This window comes from Lucilia cuprina, chromosome 4 (genome assembly GCF_022045245.1).
Source record: "Lucilia cuprina isolate Lc7/37 chromosome 4, ASM2204524v1, whole genome shotgun sequence".
In the NCBI taxonomy this organism is placed as follows: Eukaryota; Metazoa; Arthropoda; class Insecta; order Diptera; family Calliphoridae; genus Lucilia; species Lucilia cuprina.
This window is the reverse complement of record NC_060952.1, coordinates 312,018-329,193: the sequence shown is the minus strand read 5'-3', so window position 1 is coordinate 329,193 and position 17,176 is coordinate 312,018. Positions and strand designations below refer to the sequence as shown.

The following is a 17,176-nucleotide window of genomic DNA, read 5'->3' as shown; positions in this document are numbered from 1 at the left end:
ATAAATAAAAACTAAAAAAATTTTAAGTTACATTATAAAAAAAATAATAAAATAAAAGTTTAAACATAAATGCCACTGGTGTACAGTTTCTTTTGACGCTCACAGTATGTGGTTTATAATGTACTAATTTCAATTAATTACATTATACATACAAATATATAATTCTATGTAAAAATTTCAAAAACTTAAAAATTTACGGACAAATTAGGACATTGGTAATAATTTTGGAGTTGTACAGTTATATCATTGAAATCGTCTCCCAAAGACCTTTCGTATAGTTTACTTAACAAAAATCTGAAATAAATCATTAAAAGCCTTAAAAAGGACCTTTTTATCCTTTGATCCAGCTCACCAAATAATTTCCTTATGTTCCATATAAGTCTTCAATTAGCTTTAATAATAAAACGTGTTAATAATTTCGAATTTAGAGTCTGTGCCAAATATATAAATACATAAATCTCTCATATTCTTTTCATATGTGAATTGACATTCTGAAATTTTAAAAACATCTGTATCAGAGATACAAGCCGATGTAAAATGATTGGCGGCGGCGTCGCAATCATTTTAGGTCGGCGGCGGCGGCCTTATAAGCGTTTACTATATTGAAAAATCTCTGTATAATAGTCTGTTATATAGAAACCTTTTCTGCAGAAAAATGAACATTTATAGTAGTTTTAACAATTTTAATATTAGCAAAATATTGTGTGGCAACACTTTTCAATTTGCAATAATAATTTAAAATAGTGGCAACTCCGTTCAAATTGGTGAATTTATTTTCCGAAATACATTTGTGATTCCAATCTTTATCAGCGGCTAAATTTAATCCGGCTTAGCTTTTGAGGCGAAAGAAAACAACGCCGCCGCGGCTTGAAAAATATTACCGGCGGCCAGCCGCAGCCGATTTAAGCCATTTCGGCTCGTATCTCTGATCTGTATGCTATGCTCTGCTTACAAATTATGTTTCTTAGAATATTATGTTATATTGCGCCATCTATGTTTCATTAAAAATTAAATGTACGCTTATCAAATACACTTTTTATTTTTTAATTTTACACTGACTACCAGATGACGCAATTCGTAAAACATGTCTCAGTTAAATGATAATGTTAAAATGGGAGAAACTAAGGGGATTTCAATTTGGAAGTGGGGACTTCGAGCGTTAGATTGGACATATATGACAAAAATATCCTGGCAACACTGAATGCAGCAAATATGCTATATGTTATATTGCGCCATCTATGATTCATGAAAAAATTAAATGTACCCTTATCAAAGACACTTTTATTGGTTTAATTTTACACTGAATATCAGATGAAGCAGTTTGTGAGTAGGGATGCCAGTCGGGACTGATTTTTAAAAATCCCGGGATTCAGGATTCGATATCGGGATCCTGGAATTTTCGGGATTTCTAAATCCCGAATTATATAAATAAATTTAAAAAATCTTATTAATTTACAGACACAAATAACATATTCTATTTCATATTTCAATATGAATACATTAAGTATGTGTTTACTAATACAGAAAGCTTTTCCAAAAGTATTTTGTGAACATTTTGGAAAACAAATTAATTCAAAGTGTTTGACCCAAGTTCCCTTACAAAGCCCCCACTTAAAAAATAACTTTAATGTCCACAATTCGCTGAAAAACACTAGTGCCATAGTGAAATTCAGCATAAAAACATTTTATATAACCGTAAATTCATCCTCCAAATTTTATGAAAATCGCCTCAAACGGGGGTTTGGTGGAAGCCCCATATAAAGCATATTTCAGAAAATTAATTTTTTAACAATAAATTGCTCAAATATATCAAGTCAAATGCTTTATTATGAAAGCTAAATCATAATTTCTTACTTGTTATTTTTAAATATCCGATAGTATATATATATATACTTTTTTATTTTTGATATTTCAGCTTGTATGTTAGTATAGTCACCTTAAGTCTAAAAAATTACTCAATAAATAATGTAATTTGATCTAAAAATAGGCTGAAATATTTAAAATTTTATGATCCTGCTTATTCCCGGAAATCCCGGCATTTTCTATTAAAAATTCCTAAAATAAACCATCAATAAATTTATTAAGCATTTATGAATGTGGGGGTAGAATTGGAGGTCAACACCACGCGGTTTAAGCTGTATGGCCACACGTCAAATTAATACAGAAATTTGTATGCTGCGAGTTACAAGTACAACAGCGTGAATGCGTTCAAGCGTAGAATAGGTAAAGAAGATCTACTTTTATTAGCGTCACAGCGGCTCAGGAACATTTCAGCTGTTTTTGACAATTAGCGTAGCTTTGTATGCGTAGCATGTCAACAGCTACTACAATAGTCGTACTAATATTGTTGGTATTTTCTACACTGAAAAAAATCCATGCCGAATATTCGCACATTGTACGAATCTTTCGTTGTTTCGCACCACGAAATTCTTTTGTAATATATACGAAATTGTACGAAATATTTTAGTACAATGCAAACTAATCTTTAGAAATTAATTTACATAAATTGAAAAAAGTGAATTCTGAAGTGGCCAAAAAAGTAAGTTAAACATTTAAGTATGACTTAGTTCAAACTAGGAAATATTTTTTGGGAAACTTTTTATTTTTGTGTGTGAGAGAAAGAGAAAGAAATATCAACAATCTCTTTCTCTCACACACAAAATCAAAAGTTTCTCAACAAAAGTTTCCCAGTGTGAACCAAGTCTATTTTGACAAGTTTAAATTTCTCACAAGAGGGTCGAATTCAAACGGCACTCGTGGATGTGAGAGAGTAATTTCCTATATGTGAGAGTCGGATTACTTGTTACATAAAAAAATAAGTAAGACCTGGTTCACACTGGGAAACTTTCTCATCAAAAGTTTCCCAGTGTGAACCGGGTCTAATAGTGTTACTGAGAGTAAGAAATATTACTCTCTCATATGAACAATTTCTGTGTGAATTTAATAAAAAATATGAAAGTGCAAAATGTATCCGAATTCATTATACACTACCACATTGCGAGTAAGTTGCAATAAGTTATATAGTAGCTTTTAATCTAGAAGATATATTTAAGAGATTAGTGTTTGCTTAACTGAAAAATGTAGTGCTCAATATAACAATTTATAGTAACATTTTCGTATACAGTAGTTTTCCGATTTAACGACCATTCAATTCTACGAACATCGCATTTAACGAACTAGCTAATTTTTCCTATTGACTACTTTAAATAACGAACAAAACTTGTTTTTTGTACTCTGTTTAACGAACTAATAAAAATATTATTATTTAAATTAAGATAAAGTGACATTTATCAAAAATAACAAATAACCTAAGTTGTAGCAAGCGGTGCTTTTATACCCAAAACTGTAACTCATTCTGTGTTCTTATTAAATTTTAGTTCGATGTAGCTATGTCCGTCCGTCCTTCAGATAATGACTTTAACGCTCAATACTCGCTTAACAATACGAGTACGCCGAGTACTAACCGATATCTCTAACAAATTTTATGGGAATCGGTCCATAATTCACCTTACCCTCCATATAAGGCCCCCTTAAGAAAATTACTTCAACGCTCATTACTCGCTTAAAAATACGAGTATAGAGATGAACTTCGAGAAATAACTTTAAAGCTCATGACAGAATTAAAAATACAGCGATTAAATTCGACACAAATATGGTTTGAAGGTGGGTATATAAGATTCGGAATTTTGTGTTTTGTACTATTTTTATAAAAAAAGAATAAATTTTTATAAAATACATTTAAAAAATATTTTATGTACCTATTTTTAATTATTTTCCTACCAAAAACCCACGTTTTACTTAGTACTGCATATAACGAACTTTTCAATTTTACGAACAGGCCTGACAACATATGGGTTCGTTAAATCGGAAAACTACTGTATATAAAATTTTTGTGTCGAATTTTGTATGGAGCTTATTCTTGGCTGCAGCAATAAACATTGTTAAAAGTTGTGTTTTGTGCACAAAATTATTTTTTATACAATAGTTTTCCGATTTAACGACCATTCAATTCTACGAACATCGCATTTAACGAACAAGCTAATTTTTCCTATTGACTACCTTAAATAACGAACAAAACTTGTTTTTCGTACTCTGTTTAACGAACTAATAAAAATATTATTATTTAAATGAAGATAAAATGACATTTATCAAAAATAACAAATAACCTAAGTTGTAGCAAGCGTTGCTTTTATACACAAAACTGTAACACATTCTGGGTTCTTATTAAATTTTAGTTCGATGTAGCTATGTCCGTCCGTCCTTCAGATAATGACTTTAACGCTCAATACTCGCTTAACAATACGAGTACGCCGAGTACTAACCGATATCTCTAACAAATTTTATGGGAATCGGTCCATAATTGACCTTACCCTCCATATCAGGCCCCCTTAAGAAAATTACTTCAACGCTCATTACTCGCTTAAAATACGAGTATAGCGATGAACTTCGAGAAATAACTTTAAAGCTCATGACAGAATTAAAAATACAGCGATTAAATTCGACACAAATATGGTTTGAAGTGGGTATATAAGATTCGGAATTTTGTGAACAAACATTAGAAAAATACTTATATTAAAAATTTGTTAATTTATTTACATGCAATATTATTATTTTTAAAAAATACAAAAATTAAAAAAAATTCAAAATATTATTGACCTGTAAATTTTTATGAAAAAAAAAAAAAACAAAATAAATTGCATCAACAAATGTTTTTAATGCAAAAACCTAATGGACACATCGTATATCCTATTTCTTACTTCAATTACAATAACAATTGCTATTTCTATTTGCACACGTCCACAAAGACCGTAAAAAGCCATAAAATCATAATGAAATTTCTGGAAATTTACCACATTTTAAAAATTTACGAACATCTACAGGCAAACATAACTCTTTAAAGTTTACACACGCATATACATAAGTGCACATGTATGTTTACACACTTACACATAAAAAAGTTAATTTTCATTTTCTTAAGATTTACAATATTATAAAACTCATGAAATACTCTTTTGTACTCGTTTCATGAGAGAAAATTTTTTTTCCGCTCTTTAAATTTAAATATCACTCGTGAAATTTATTTTTAAAAGTCACGAGAAAAAAAGATAAATTCACAAGAAAGTAAACTATTTATTTCGCTTGAATTAATATCACTCGAAAGATAAATCAATTTGAACGCTTCCTACTCTGGTTTGGGCCTTTACTCTGTGTACTTTATGTATGTATTTACTTTTGATAATGCACAAAAACGTGCAAACAACAATATATATAAATAACAAAAGTGTATTTTAAACATACAGTGAACTCTCGATAATATGTGTACTAATTAATGTCGGGGTAGTTCATATTTTCGAATTTGTTCACATTTTCGATTGTGTTTTATAATTACTAAGTTATTCTTTCTAAAAATCATTTCTGCAAGGAATGAAAATGCAACGATTACTAAAAAACTTTTTGTAATTTATTTGGAACATAAAAAGTTTTTATAAATCCATTTTATAAAGAAATTGGATACATAAAAAACGAACAAAATATTACGACAAACAATAAATAACATTTACAATAAATAAATGTAGGTACATACATATATAATAAAGTAGGAAAATAATCGATTATTATTTTCTGTTTTTTCTTTTGTTAGACCAGCTTATTTACCGCTAATGTCAATGTCAATTTTTCAATACTTTAATGTCAGTTTGATCGAACATTTGAAATTCAGCCCATTGGACAGCTTTGTTAAAAAATTCGACAGCTTCTGTGGCTTTAATGTTTTGTTTCAGGCGCTTCAATAAGACAGATGTCGTCTAACTGCCATTTTTCTTTTAAAATGCTCAAAGGAACATTAAATTCAGGATCGTCTTCATCATTTACCATATTCCTCTAGAATAGAAACTCCGTTATCACCGATAATCTTAAGGAGCTGAATTCCGTATTTCTTTTTAAATTTTTGTTGCCATCGCTAGCATTGAAGTGATTTACGTTTTCACTTATGTTTTTGTGAATTTGTTTGGCTTTCTCTTTTAACATCAACCCACACACAACCCACCTCCCTGTAGATTTTTATTCCGCATGCAAATAAACAACTTATAAAGCGATTTTTCCATTTTTGGAAGCTCTGAAGACCATAATGTTTTGCGTTTTCAGGGTCCATAAAACGTATTGTTCACACATCGTTGAACATAAACATGAAATTAAGCATGTAGAGCCGGAGTAAATGAGAATATTTAAAAGGAGACTTTTTGGTACTGTTTCGTTCTACAAAAAGTACTTTTTATGAGGAATCTTATAAAAGGGGACTTTTTGGTATTTTTTTCTTTCTTCAAAAGGTACTTTTTGAATTTTCTATAATATTGAACCTAGAAACATGAAATTAAGCATGTAGAGCCCAGAGTAAATGAGAATCTATAAAAGGGGAATTTGGTACTTTTTCGTTCTTCAAAGGTACTTTTGAATTTCCTATAATATTGACCTAGAAACATGAAATTAGTATGTAGAGGGATTAAGTGAGAACCTATAAAAGGGGACTTTTTGGTACTTTTTCGTTCTTCAAAAGGTACTTTTTGATTTTCCTATAATATTGAACCTAGAAACATGAAATTAAGCATGTAGAGCCCGGAGTAAATGAGAATCTATAAAAGGGGACTTTTTGGTACTTTTTCGTTCTTCAAAAGGTACTTTTTGAATTTCCTATAATATTGAACCTAGAAACATGAAATTAAGCATGTAGAGCCCAGAGTAAATGAGAATCTATAAAAGGGACTTTTTGGTACTTTTTTCTTTCTTCAAAAGGTACTTTTTATATTTTTTATAATATTGAACCTAGAAAAATGAAATGAAGTATGTAGAGCCTGGATTAAGTGAGAACATATAAAAGGGGACTTTTTGAAACCTTTTCGTTCTTCAAAAGGTACTTTTTGGATTTTTGTATAATATTGAACCTAGAAAGCAATCAGGGACTTGAGTAAATGAAAATTTAAAGTGGAATATTTTCTGGTACTTTTTGAACTTAGGAATATGAAATTAAATAAAATAGGTCCTTTGGTACTTTTTCGTACTTCACTGGTACTTTTAGAGCTTTCTAAAATATTGAATATATAAACATAAAATTAAACACGAAAATTGAAAAAGCATACTCTGGTACTTTTTTGTTCTTTTACTAATACTTTTCGAATTTTCTATAATATTGAACCTAAAAACATTAAACTGGACATGTAGCTTCCTGATTGTATAAAAATCTTTATGCGTTTTTTTTTTTGGTTTCTGGTTGAAAATTAAACATGCGTCTTCCTGATTTAATGAAAATATATAAAAAAGGCACTGTCTGGTACTTTTTCGTTCTTCAACTGTTTTTTCTAATTTTCTGTAATATTGAGACTAGAATCATAAAATCAAACTTAAAGAGTTCTCTAATAGGGGAATTTTTGATATTGCAGATATATATACATTTACAATAATGATATTTATTTTATTCCATTACGATGAGGGTAGCGAAGCACACTGGGTATAGCTAGTGTTAAAAAATAAAACTAAAAAAATTATTTGGTCATTTTAAACAAGTTAACAGGATTAAATGTTTGATGATCGTAAGTATATCTAATAATCGACATATTTATCCAATGTGTGTCGAGTGTTTTCGATAAGTTTATTTATTTTATTTAAAATTGTTCATAAATAACGAGGATATAAGCAAAAATCAAAAACAACCTCTGAAAATTTATCCAAAAAAGTCAATTTATTGCATGCTTTGACAAAAAAACAACAACATTAAGAAGTTAGAGTTTATAGTCGGTTATGGCCGACCAGTACGAGATTTATGATAACATCAGGCAATAATGTGTCAAAAACCATCGTTCCAAAAATACTTCGGGATTTGACGATTTGAAACAACAAACACCATTTTCTAATTATCGATATTAAAAAAACAATAAGTAATTTAATGTTTAAAAATAAATGCAATTAAAATCGTCTATTAATTTAATTTTCATTACTTTAATATAGTGCATTACTATAATAAACTATTATTATTTTTGTTATTACGGTTGTATTCGTACATTTGTTCAACGATAAATTGTTGGTTTGAGTTTGGTGTCATCGTATATTTATTTAACAGAATAAAAAATTATGTACTAAAAGTATCACAGGCATCAATATGATAATGATCTTATGAATAAACTTAAATTAAAACGTGTGAACCAGCCGAATAAACTACAACGATAAAGGATTAACTAAAGTTTCTAAAGGCAGTAGCAGTAAGTTTTCGATTCCTATTTAATGTTTTAGGAACTTTACAGGGTGAATATTAGGTTTTTGAAGTAATGTCTTTAATTTTGTGGCATATTGGCTTCCCATAGCTTCATATGATTGTCTAAAACTTCATGAAACCAATTTTGTTTTTCTGGTTCGTTGCGAAATATAACATTGAGTGATTTTAAATCCAGCTGTAATATGGCGTCGTTCCCTAAAAGAGTGTCTAGCGTTCGAAGCAAAGTGCCGTTGCCGTGTAGTTTAAGTAGTGTAACATATTTGACAAGTAGATATTCATATTGAAGTTTGCGCCGAGCCCATCTCTCAACTGTATTATTGGCGCTTGCTGATCGTATTTGGCCCAAATGTTCTGCAACCCAGGGCGCAAATAAATGATAGAGATCTTGTTTGGATAAAGCATTAATTCCTTTTGTTTTTATGCGTTCCTTAATCATTTGATAGTTTTTACGATTGTAAACGAAGACCTGTAAATGAAAATATATGTATATTAGTCTGACTGCATCTTATATGAGGGAAAAAGTAAGAATCTTATTCATCTTAACCACACAAAATGATTCCGCATTCCAAATATTGAGGTATCCGAAATTTGAGTTCGATTAAAGGATGTTAACACGTGCCGTCGCTCAAAGTTTTAAAAAAATAGAAACACGCTTAATACTTCATATTGCACTTCATAATTTATATTATAAACATAATTCTTGTTGCTTTAAGTCAAACAGATTTCGTCTCCAAAAACGTGACCTGGCCGCGGTACGAGCATACTTAGATTCTAATGTACATAGATTTAGTATTTCAAAAAGATGTAAAATAGAAAAATTCTTAAAAAAATTTAAATGTTATTTAAAATTCCCCAGGCCATTAACGTGTTTCAGATCACTTCGTTAGGAAATGTGGAAACAAAATTAACTTATTTTGGAAAATATTCTAATAAATCTATTTGATTACATTAAATATATCTATATTTACTCCAATATAAGTTTTTGTCCATAAAAGATATCGTAAACCTTTTTTATGATCAATAATATTTTTTTCAATTTCAAACTCCATTTTAAATTTGTTTAAATCTTTTTAAACAAATTTTTGTTAAACTAATTTTAAAATTTTTGAAATATCACCAGTGTATGTAATAAAACAATTAGGTCAATACCACTTGTAGTTAAGCTGTACCTGTTACTTCTGCGAGAAATCCTAAGGCGTTAAATTTGGAGATGAAAGGTCAAATTTCAATTTGTCAATTTGTAATTCTGTTTGACTTGTTTGAATTATGTATATAATATAAATTTTGAAATACAATATTAGCTTTGTTTATAGGTACTGAGCTTGTTTCTAATACTTAACGTTCTTTTTGGTCAAAAATTTGCATTTCTTCAAACTTTAAGCGACTAGCGGCATGCGTAACGTCTTTAAATCGAACTCAAGTTTCGGCTATATAAATATCTGGAAAGGGGAATTATTGTGTTGGTTAAGACGAACAAGATTCCAACATCGACTTTTTGCGGTCACCCTAATGTATATTACCATATTAATATTATTTTTATTACTAATTATTATGCTAATCCTCAGTGCTATATTAAAACATTTTTCAAAATCAGGGTTAGATAACGTCATCGATTTCTTTCATAACGGAGCATTTTCAGACCATAACAGATCAGATAATTCAAACATTTCTCTTGGTTTTATAATAACATTGTATGCAAAAAAGCTGTGAGGTTGTCTTAATTAAATTTGTACTTATTGATTCATTCAAGTTATGCAACTTTAAAGACATATTACACATTACAAGAGTATAGCCGACTATATTTGAATTAAGTTAGATCAACACTTTTAACTAAATTCAATTCGGCCTGGAAGGCATAAGGCTTTTCTGTTTTTTGTTCTTTGATATAATTTTAAAGCTTTTAAAATAATCTGTAAAGGATTAGCTAAAAGCGATACTTTTATTTTATTTATTGTCAACTTACAACATTTTACAATTTCGAAGTTAAATATTAAGACAAATTTTAAAATTTTCTTGAATTTTTGAACACAATAATCTTTAAGAATTTTGTTGATAAGGACGTTGGATTTAATTGTAGGAGAGTAAAATTATACAGGAATTAAAAAGTAGATTGATTTTTTGTACTTTAGTGCTTTTTGGAGTTCATATGAATTATATTTTATTAATTGTTTTTACCTGATATAAGGAGTTTCCAGTTGTATATGAGTTAATATAATGAGTTCCTACATTTTCAAAAAATTTTACAGCCGTTGTAACGTTTCCAGTAACAATTTCGTTCATCCTTTCCCGCACATCATTTTCAAGTGTCAAATTATTGGGTATTTCTGACTTAAATTTGCCTGTTTCTCGAAACCGCACAACACGTACAAGAACATACGAGTAATCACCTTGTATAAAGGAAGTATTTATACCAAGTTTTTTAGCTGCATTATCAGGAAACCAGCCACCAGTAAACGCTTCCCAAGGCCGGTCTAACCGCTCTATAGTGAAGTCACGAAAATAAGCCTGGTACAGTTGACGACGATTGTCGCAAAATTCCATATGAAAATCGCCATGAAAAATACCTGGTGTATTTTGTTCCTGACTTTCATCCAAATTACTTAAATCCTGTAAGTTAAAAAACGAAAACATTATCATGATCTCTTTATAATATTCTTTCATTTAATAAAATTGTACACACTTTGTATATATTTCGGGTAGGTTCTTTAAACAGCCATCTGACATCTTCATTGGTATCATTGGTTGGAATAACACGCATCGATATTCCCAAATAACCAAATCGGACAAATACATTTAAAGCTTTTCCAACTCTTAGTTGAGATTCACGACTACTACTCAAGCGCACGCATGTTGCCACTAATATTAGTGTTAACTGCCAAAACAACCCATTTTTTGGGTTCATTTCTTCTTATGAACTACCTAGTACAATGGACTATAACATAAGTAAGCAAGGGTAATGCGATATGCATTAGTCTAGAAATATAATGTAGAATATATATGTAGAAATAAAAATTATTACTGTATATTTTGGTATGTAAAATTAAAATCTAAAAATAGTTGTCCAATTCACAATCGATGTCGTAGCGTTGTATAATATAAACATTTTTTAAATAAAATTTGTTGAAACAAAAACAAATCAATTATATAACAAGTATGAACATATAGTCGGGCATGGTGAAGTGAATTTTGACCTACAAGTCATTATCTGATGGAGAGTTTGTATGGGGGATAAGGTGAAATTTATTATATTTTTATAAGGTGAAATTTATATATTATTATATATTTATAATTACAAAAAAATATATATTTTTTTAAAATCCTTCGACATTGTTTTAACAATAAATTAATATAGTATTATTATATCAACAACATTTTCACCATGATTGCATTCGTAATTCAGCTCTGAAGATAAACGAACGCTACAAAAACGAAAATAAAAATATCGATTAAAAGAAGTATCGATAGTATAAAAAATTCGTATAAATACCATCAAATATGTTTATTATCTGTAACAAATAATTTGACGATTTAATGACGATTTCCAAAATTCTAGTGACAATTTTTTTCACGAAGTTTGACAATTTTACACACAAATCATCTGGCAACTATGATTCTAACATAGCTGTTAAAAGATGCACAAAGCAAGAAACTGTGGAAACCACTGTAATAAATAATTTGAAATGTCTGGCTGTGCTTGTATTTTTGTACTTATATTTAATTTTGTTTTTAAGCCAAAAGTTTTAACCAGTTTGGTTACCTTTCAATTTGTTTAAAAATATTTATCAGTGGTAGTATGTAGTATACTTTATTTTATTATTAAAGTGAATATGTACTTATTTACAAAATTAAAATATATAGAACAAACAGGAATCAATTTCAAAAACTTTAACCCTTAACCATAAAAAATAATTTAGAAGTGTTACATTAGGTGGTCCCCAAAAAAAGTCACCTATGTTCACAACTAAAATAGAAATTTACGTAGGAATAAAAATATTGTGAAGCTAGCTCTCAGATTTAATTAAGCATTTTAGTTGGTCAACTATTGGCCCGATCTATAGACAAAATTTAGTATTTGAAGACCAGAAAATTGTCTTGTTATAGCTTTCAAAAATATGAAATTACAGGGAGTCAGTCACATTACTAATTCTTTATCTAGTTACTTTACTAGTTAACAACTATGTTATTGACGTCTCCTAGGAGAAAGTCAAGTGTTACCCATTTGCTCTAAATATGAAAATAAGATAAAGGAAATAATAAAAAATACGTTTATTTAATATTCTAAAAATACAAATTTTGTAAAATATTATAAATGTTGGTAGGGGAAGTTAAGTCTACTTTACAGTTATTTATGTAGAATTTAAAAGTGTTATTAGTGTTTGTAAGTGAATTTTGACCCTCAAGTCATTATCTGAAGGGGAGTTTGTATGGGAGCTAGGGTCAAATGAAGCCCGATCATTACAAAAATCGGTAGTGTCATTTATAGTTCTATAAAACTAAGTTTTTCCGACTTTTGTTGACATAATAGCACATTTAACTTAATTATGAGCGCAAAGTCCCTATTTGGGGGTACGGTTGTACTGGGGCTAGTCTAAATAATGGACCTTTTTTAACCATTTTCAATTATATTAAATTGCGGTCTGTACCTTACGCACAAGGTTTACATGTACAGCCAGCCACGGACGGACATAGCTTAATCGACTCAGAAAATTCTAAGCCGATTGGCAGTGCATTTATGCATATTCAAACATGTTTACTGATGTTGGGTTATACATAATATGGTAAGAAAGTCATTTTTAAAACAACAATAGTTTACATTTTATTTATTTGTCTATCTCTAATGTAAAATTTTGCATTTCAGATGGCGACTTGTTTTCCCTAAAAACACATTAAATTATCATATAAAATTGTTTGGACTTATTGGATCCCTTTTTGACAACTTTTGGCACTTAGTAGAAGTATTCAAATAACTACAATCGTTGGCATTGCTTTTCATACCCTACAACATTTTAGTGGGGAGGGTACATTGGGTTTGTGCTGATGTTTGTAACGTCCAATAATATTGGTCCTATACCCACCTTAAAGTATACCAATCGGCTCAGAATTATTTTCTGAGTCGCAAACTACAGGTCGCAATTTTAAAGATAATTCAATGAAATTTGGTACATGATATTCTATTGTCTCAGGGACGAAGCCTATTGAAAATAGTTAAGATTGGTCCATTATTTCACCTAGCCCCCATACAATTGAACCCCCTATAGGGCATGTAAACATTGTAATCAAACTACGGGTCGCAATTTTGGAGATAATTCAATGAAATTTGGCACATGATAGTAGACGAAGCCTGTTGAAAATGGTTTACTTCGGTCCATTATTTCACCTAGCCCCTATACAACTGAACCCGCCGAATTGGGGCTTTTAAGTTCATAATTATGTTTAATATACTCATATCTCGACAAAAAGCTGCAGAAACGAAGTTCTATATAAGACTTGAGACCCTCACGAATTCCATAAAAATAGCTCAGATGACTCTAGCCCCTATGAAAAGTTCCCATCAAAAATTTACTTATATGTCCATAATTTTATTCAACAATAAACGGCTTAAGTATGTATATCTCATGCAAGGTACAATTCAACTTAAATGCTTTATTATGGCAACTAATCACATTATATTTTTGTCAAAGGTGTAGGGTATTATATAGTCGGCCTCGCCGACTATAATTTATTACTTGTTTAAAATGTGATTTCTTAACATTGAGTTTTGCATTGATGTTTTTTTAAGAGTTAGTTATATTTAAATAAACTCTCACATTTATAAACCATAACAGATTGGCAGAGTCAAACAAAATCGTTTCTAGCATTGCGATTAACCTTGTAACAGACCATACGTCCATCCAACCGATTGCATATGAATCAATATTCAAAGTACATATGTTAAACAAGTAAAATATTAAGATACTTTCATAATTATATAATTTTAAAAATTAAAGCAATAAACAGCAAACTACTAAATATCGATAAAAAAACCATTAACGTTAATCACATTTAGAATTATTTTACGAAAACTAGATTGATACTAGATGTTTAAATGTTTTACCAAAATTTAAAGAATTCTTATTCGAATACAAATGCACTTTTATCGAATTAGAATTTCATGTTAAGACTTTATAATTAATCTTATAGATTTAAAAAGAAGTATGTAAATATAAATAAGGGGCCTCCAGTTTCGAAAAAGGATTTTTTGTCTCGCAATTTGTTGCACAGTGTTATCGTAAAATATTCTCGTTAAGAATTTTATGATCTGGTCAACCAAATCTTATTCAAACGATAGTCATCATAGCATTTTGCCATTTAATGAAAACAAAGAAACAGCCTTGCTATTCTAGTTTTGATTTGACCAGTTTTTAACGGTGCAATAAACAAGTTAACGCTTCACAACTTAAATTTGAACTTAAACCGAGGAGTATACATAATTTTAAGACGTTTCAATTTTAACATGTTAAAAGCAAGTGGAACCAATTTACATACATACGTATTTAAAAATATACGTATGAACCTACATATGTATGCAGATGTAGGTATGTATATATAAATACATGTATGTCTCATATGAAACATATGTACATACTAATGCTTTTAGCATTATGTCAAAAACACATTGTACGTTATGTAGACAAGAATAAATGTTAGTATTGGGGTTTCCTATCAATGAATACGATGGTAGTTGTCAATCGCAAAGGCGAACGATTCACACTTAGCTATTTTAAATAGCCAGTCATCGAAAACACATACAAATTAACGATGTTAAAGGTCATCGTCGTTTTGTGATTAAGTCAATACGTATGAACGTTCTGAAGGCAACTCAAACAAAATAATAGATACTACAAGTGAATTTCGCCGTAGAGATATAATTACACACTGAGGCTACTATACTTAATCTATCATAAACAATTTTTTCTTGGTATTCGGTCGTCATCCGCTCGCTCTCTTTCCAACGTTTTAGTAACTTTGACTCTCTGAGCAAATAGATGTTGATACCAGTGCTGCCATTTTGACTGATTGGTGCAAAATTTGCTGCATTTCATATGTAATACATAGTTTTTAATTCAATCTAAAAAAATAAATAAAATATCACTGCTGATTATAATCTTACTTATTATATGGAGAAATAATTTGAAAAACCAAGTTGATAATTTATATCTATCGTATAATAAATTAACAGACTATAAACATGGCACTACTACATTTATTTTACGTTATACGGACAATTTTTCCATCATGCCTGGCAACACTGATACATACAAACATATCTACGTTCATATATACAGATGTAGATGCACACATCCATATGTATATATAAATGTGTATATAGATTATATGAGACGTAATGTCAAATCCCATTGTTATCATAATTGTTCATTATTTTTAATATACAGTACGTATTTGAAGAATTTTGTGATCATGGAATTGTTGTAGATTTTTTATGATGGTATTTTGTATTCAAAATTGCCTTTAAGAAAGATTTTATACACAAGCACTTCCGGGGTTTGGATTTTGATTAAAGATACCATAAATGAAGGAATAATATAACAAAAAATTGTTCTAAGACTATTGAGTTTTCTACCTTCTCAAACTGTATTTTTTAGTTATATTATGTACATATGTATGTTGAGGTTTCTTTACGTTTGAATTTAATTTTATTTTTGAGTGCTTTTTAATATGTATAATGTATATTTTTTTTCATAATTATTATTGTAAAAAACAAGTATATTTATTCACAAGTACGTGTATGGCACAATATTTATTTTTGTTTTAGCAAAATTTTTATAATATACGCGCCGTCAATTGTATGTCGACTCTCTTCGTACAACACGAAATTCTATTTAAATAATATTACAGCGATTATTTTGCAGCTACACCTGCGTTGGTTTAAAATATTTAAATCAAGAGACGAAAGACCGCGACTTTAACACACTATATGAACGTAAACACAACTTATCTTCTGTTCCGACTGTAATCAATTAAACATAACTCAAACACAAGTCCATGTATAAGGTCCCACGTATAAAAACTGTTTCACTATTTTTCCATCTATAACTACTTAGTGCTCTCACTCTCTTCGTGTTTCTCACAGATTGAAAATTGAGATTAAAATATACAAATTCGGTGCTGCCGTTTGTTTATACATATTTGTAAGACATATTTCTTATAATACAATAGGGTGGCTCCACAAGGTATGTTGATAATACTCCGCCGAAAATGACATCCTATGATCCTGAGTGAATAAGAATAACCCAAAGATTTGTTTGATCACAAGAAGTATTTTAAGATATTTTTTGAAAATGTACTTTTTAAACCTTTGACGTCCCTTAAAAAGGATACAGGATCACAAAATGAAAAACTAACAAGTAAGATATTCTACTCGGACGAGGCCGACCATATAATACCCTACACCTTTTACAAAAATAATATGTGATTGAGTTGTCATAAAAAAGCATTTAAGTTGAATTTTACCTTGCCCCAGATATATGTGCTTTACCCGTTTATGATTGAATAAAATTGTGTGGGTCACAAGTCTAGTATAGAACTAGGTTTTGCAGCCTTTTGTCGAGATATGAGTATATTAAACATAATTATGAACTTAAAAGCCCTATTCGGCTTTTAATTCCGTTAAGGATACAGGATCACAAAATGAAAATCTAACAAGTAAGATATTCTACTCGGACGAGGCCGACCATATAATACCCTACACCTTTTACAAAAATAATATGTGATTTAGTTGTCATAAAAAAGCATTTAAGTTGAATTTTACCTTGCCTAAGATATATGTACTTTAGCCGTTTATGATTGAATAAAATTGTGTGGGTCTCAAGTCTAGTATAGAACTAGGTTTTGTAGCCTTTTGTCGAGATATGA

The 17,176-nt window shown here is 29.7% G+C and overlaps 1 protein-coding gene across 2 annotated transcripts; it reads right to left on the bottom strand.

Annotated features, from left to right (window-relative positions):
* Nucleotides 1-7,937: 7,937 nt before the first annotated feature.
* LOC111686016 (torso-like protein) lies at nt 7,938-16,300 on the bottom strand. 2 transcript variants are annotated; one of them, XM_023448314.2, is made up of 4 exons: nt 16,158-16,300; nt 10,944-11,236; nt 10,439-10,870; nt 7,938-8,729 (listed from the first exon to the last, which is right to left on the bottom strand). In XM_023448314.2, exons 2-4 carry the CDS (start codon nt 11,163-11,165, stop codon nt 8,322-8,324), a joined length of 1,062 nt encoding a protein of 353 aa, XP_023304082.1. In that variant the 5' UTR covers nt 11,166-11,236; nt 16,158-16,300; the 3' UTR covers nt 7,938-8,321. The 2 variants fall into 2 exon arrangements, with proteins under 2 accessions (XP_023304082.1, XP_046804755.1); XM_046948799.1 differs by having other exon boundaries at nt 15,885-16,288.
* Between the last annotated feature and the right edge of the window lie 876 nt (nt 16,301-17,176).

What these genes read in the sequence shown, in the direction of transcription:
- LOC111686016 (XM_023448314.2), bottom strand. Translation starts at nt 11,165, where the DNA reads ATGAACCCAAAAAATGGGTTGTTTTGGCAGTTAACACTAATATTAGTG. An exon ending in CTACCCGAAATATATACAAA is followed by an intron (nt 10,871 to 10,943) that starts GTGTGTACAATT and finishes TTTAACTTACAG; the next exon opens with GATTTAAGTAATTTGGATGA. An exon ending in CTGGAAACTCCTTATATCAG is followed by an intron (nt 8,730 to 10,438) that starts GTAAAAACAATT and finishes TTTCATTTACAG; the next exon opens with GTCTTCGTTTACAATCGTAA.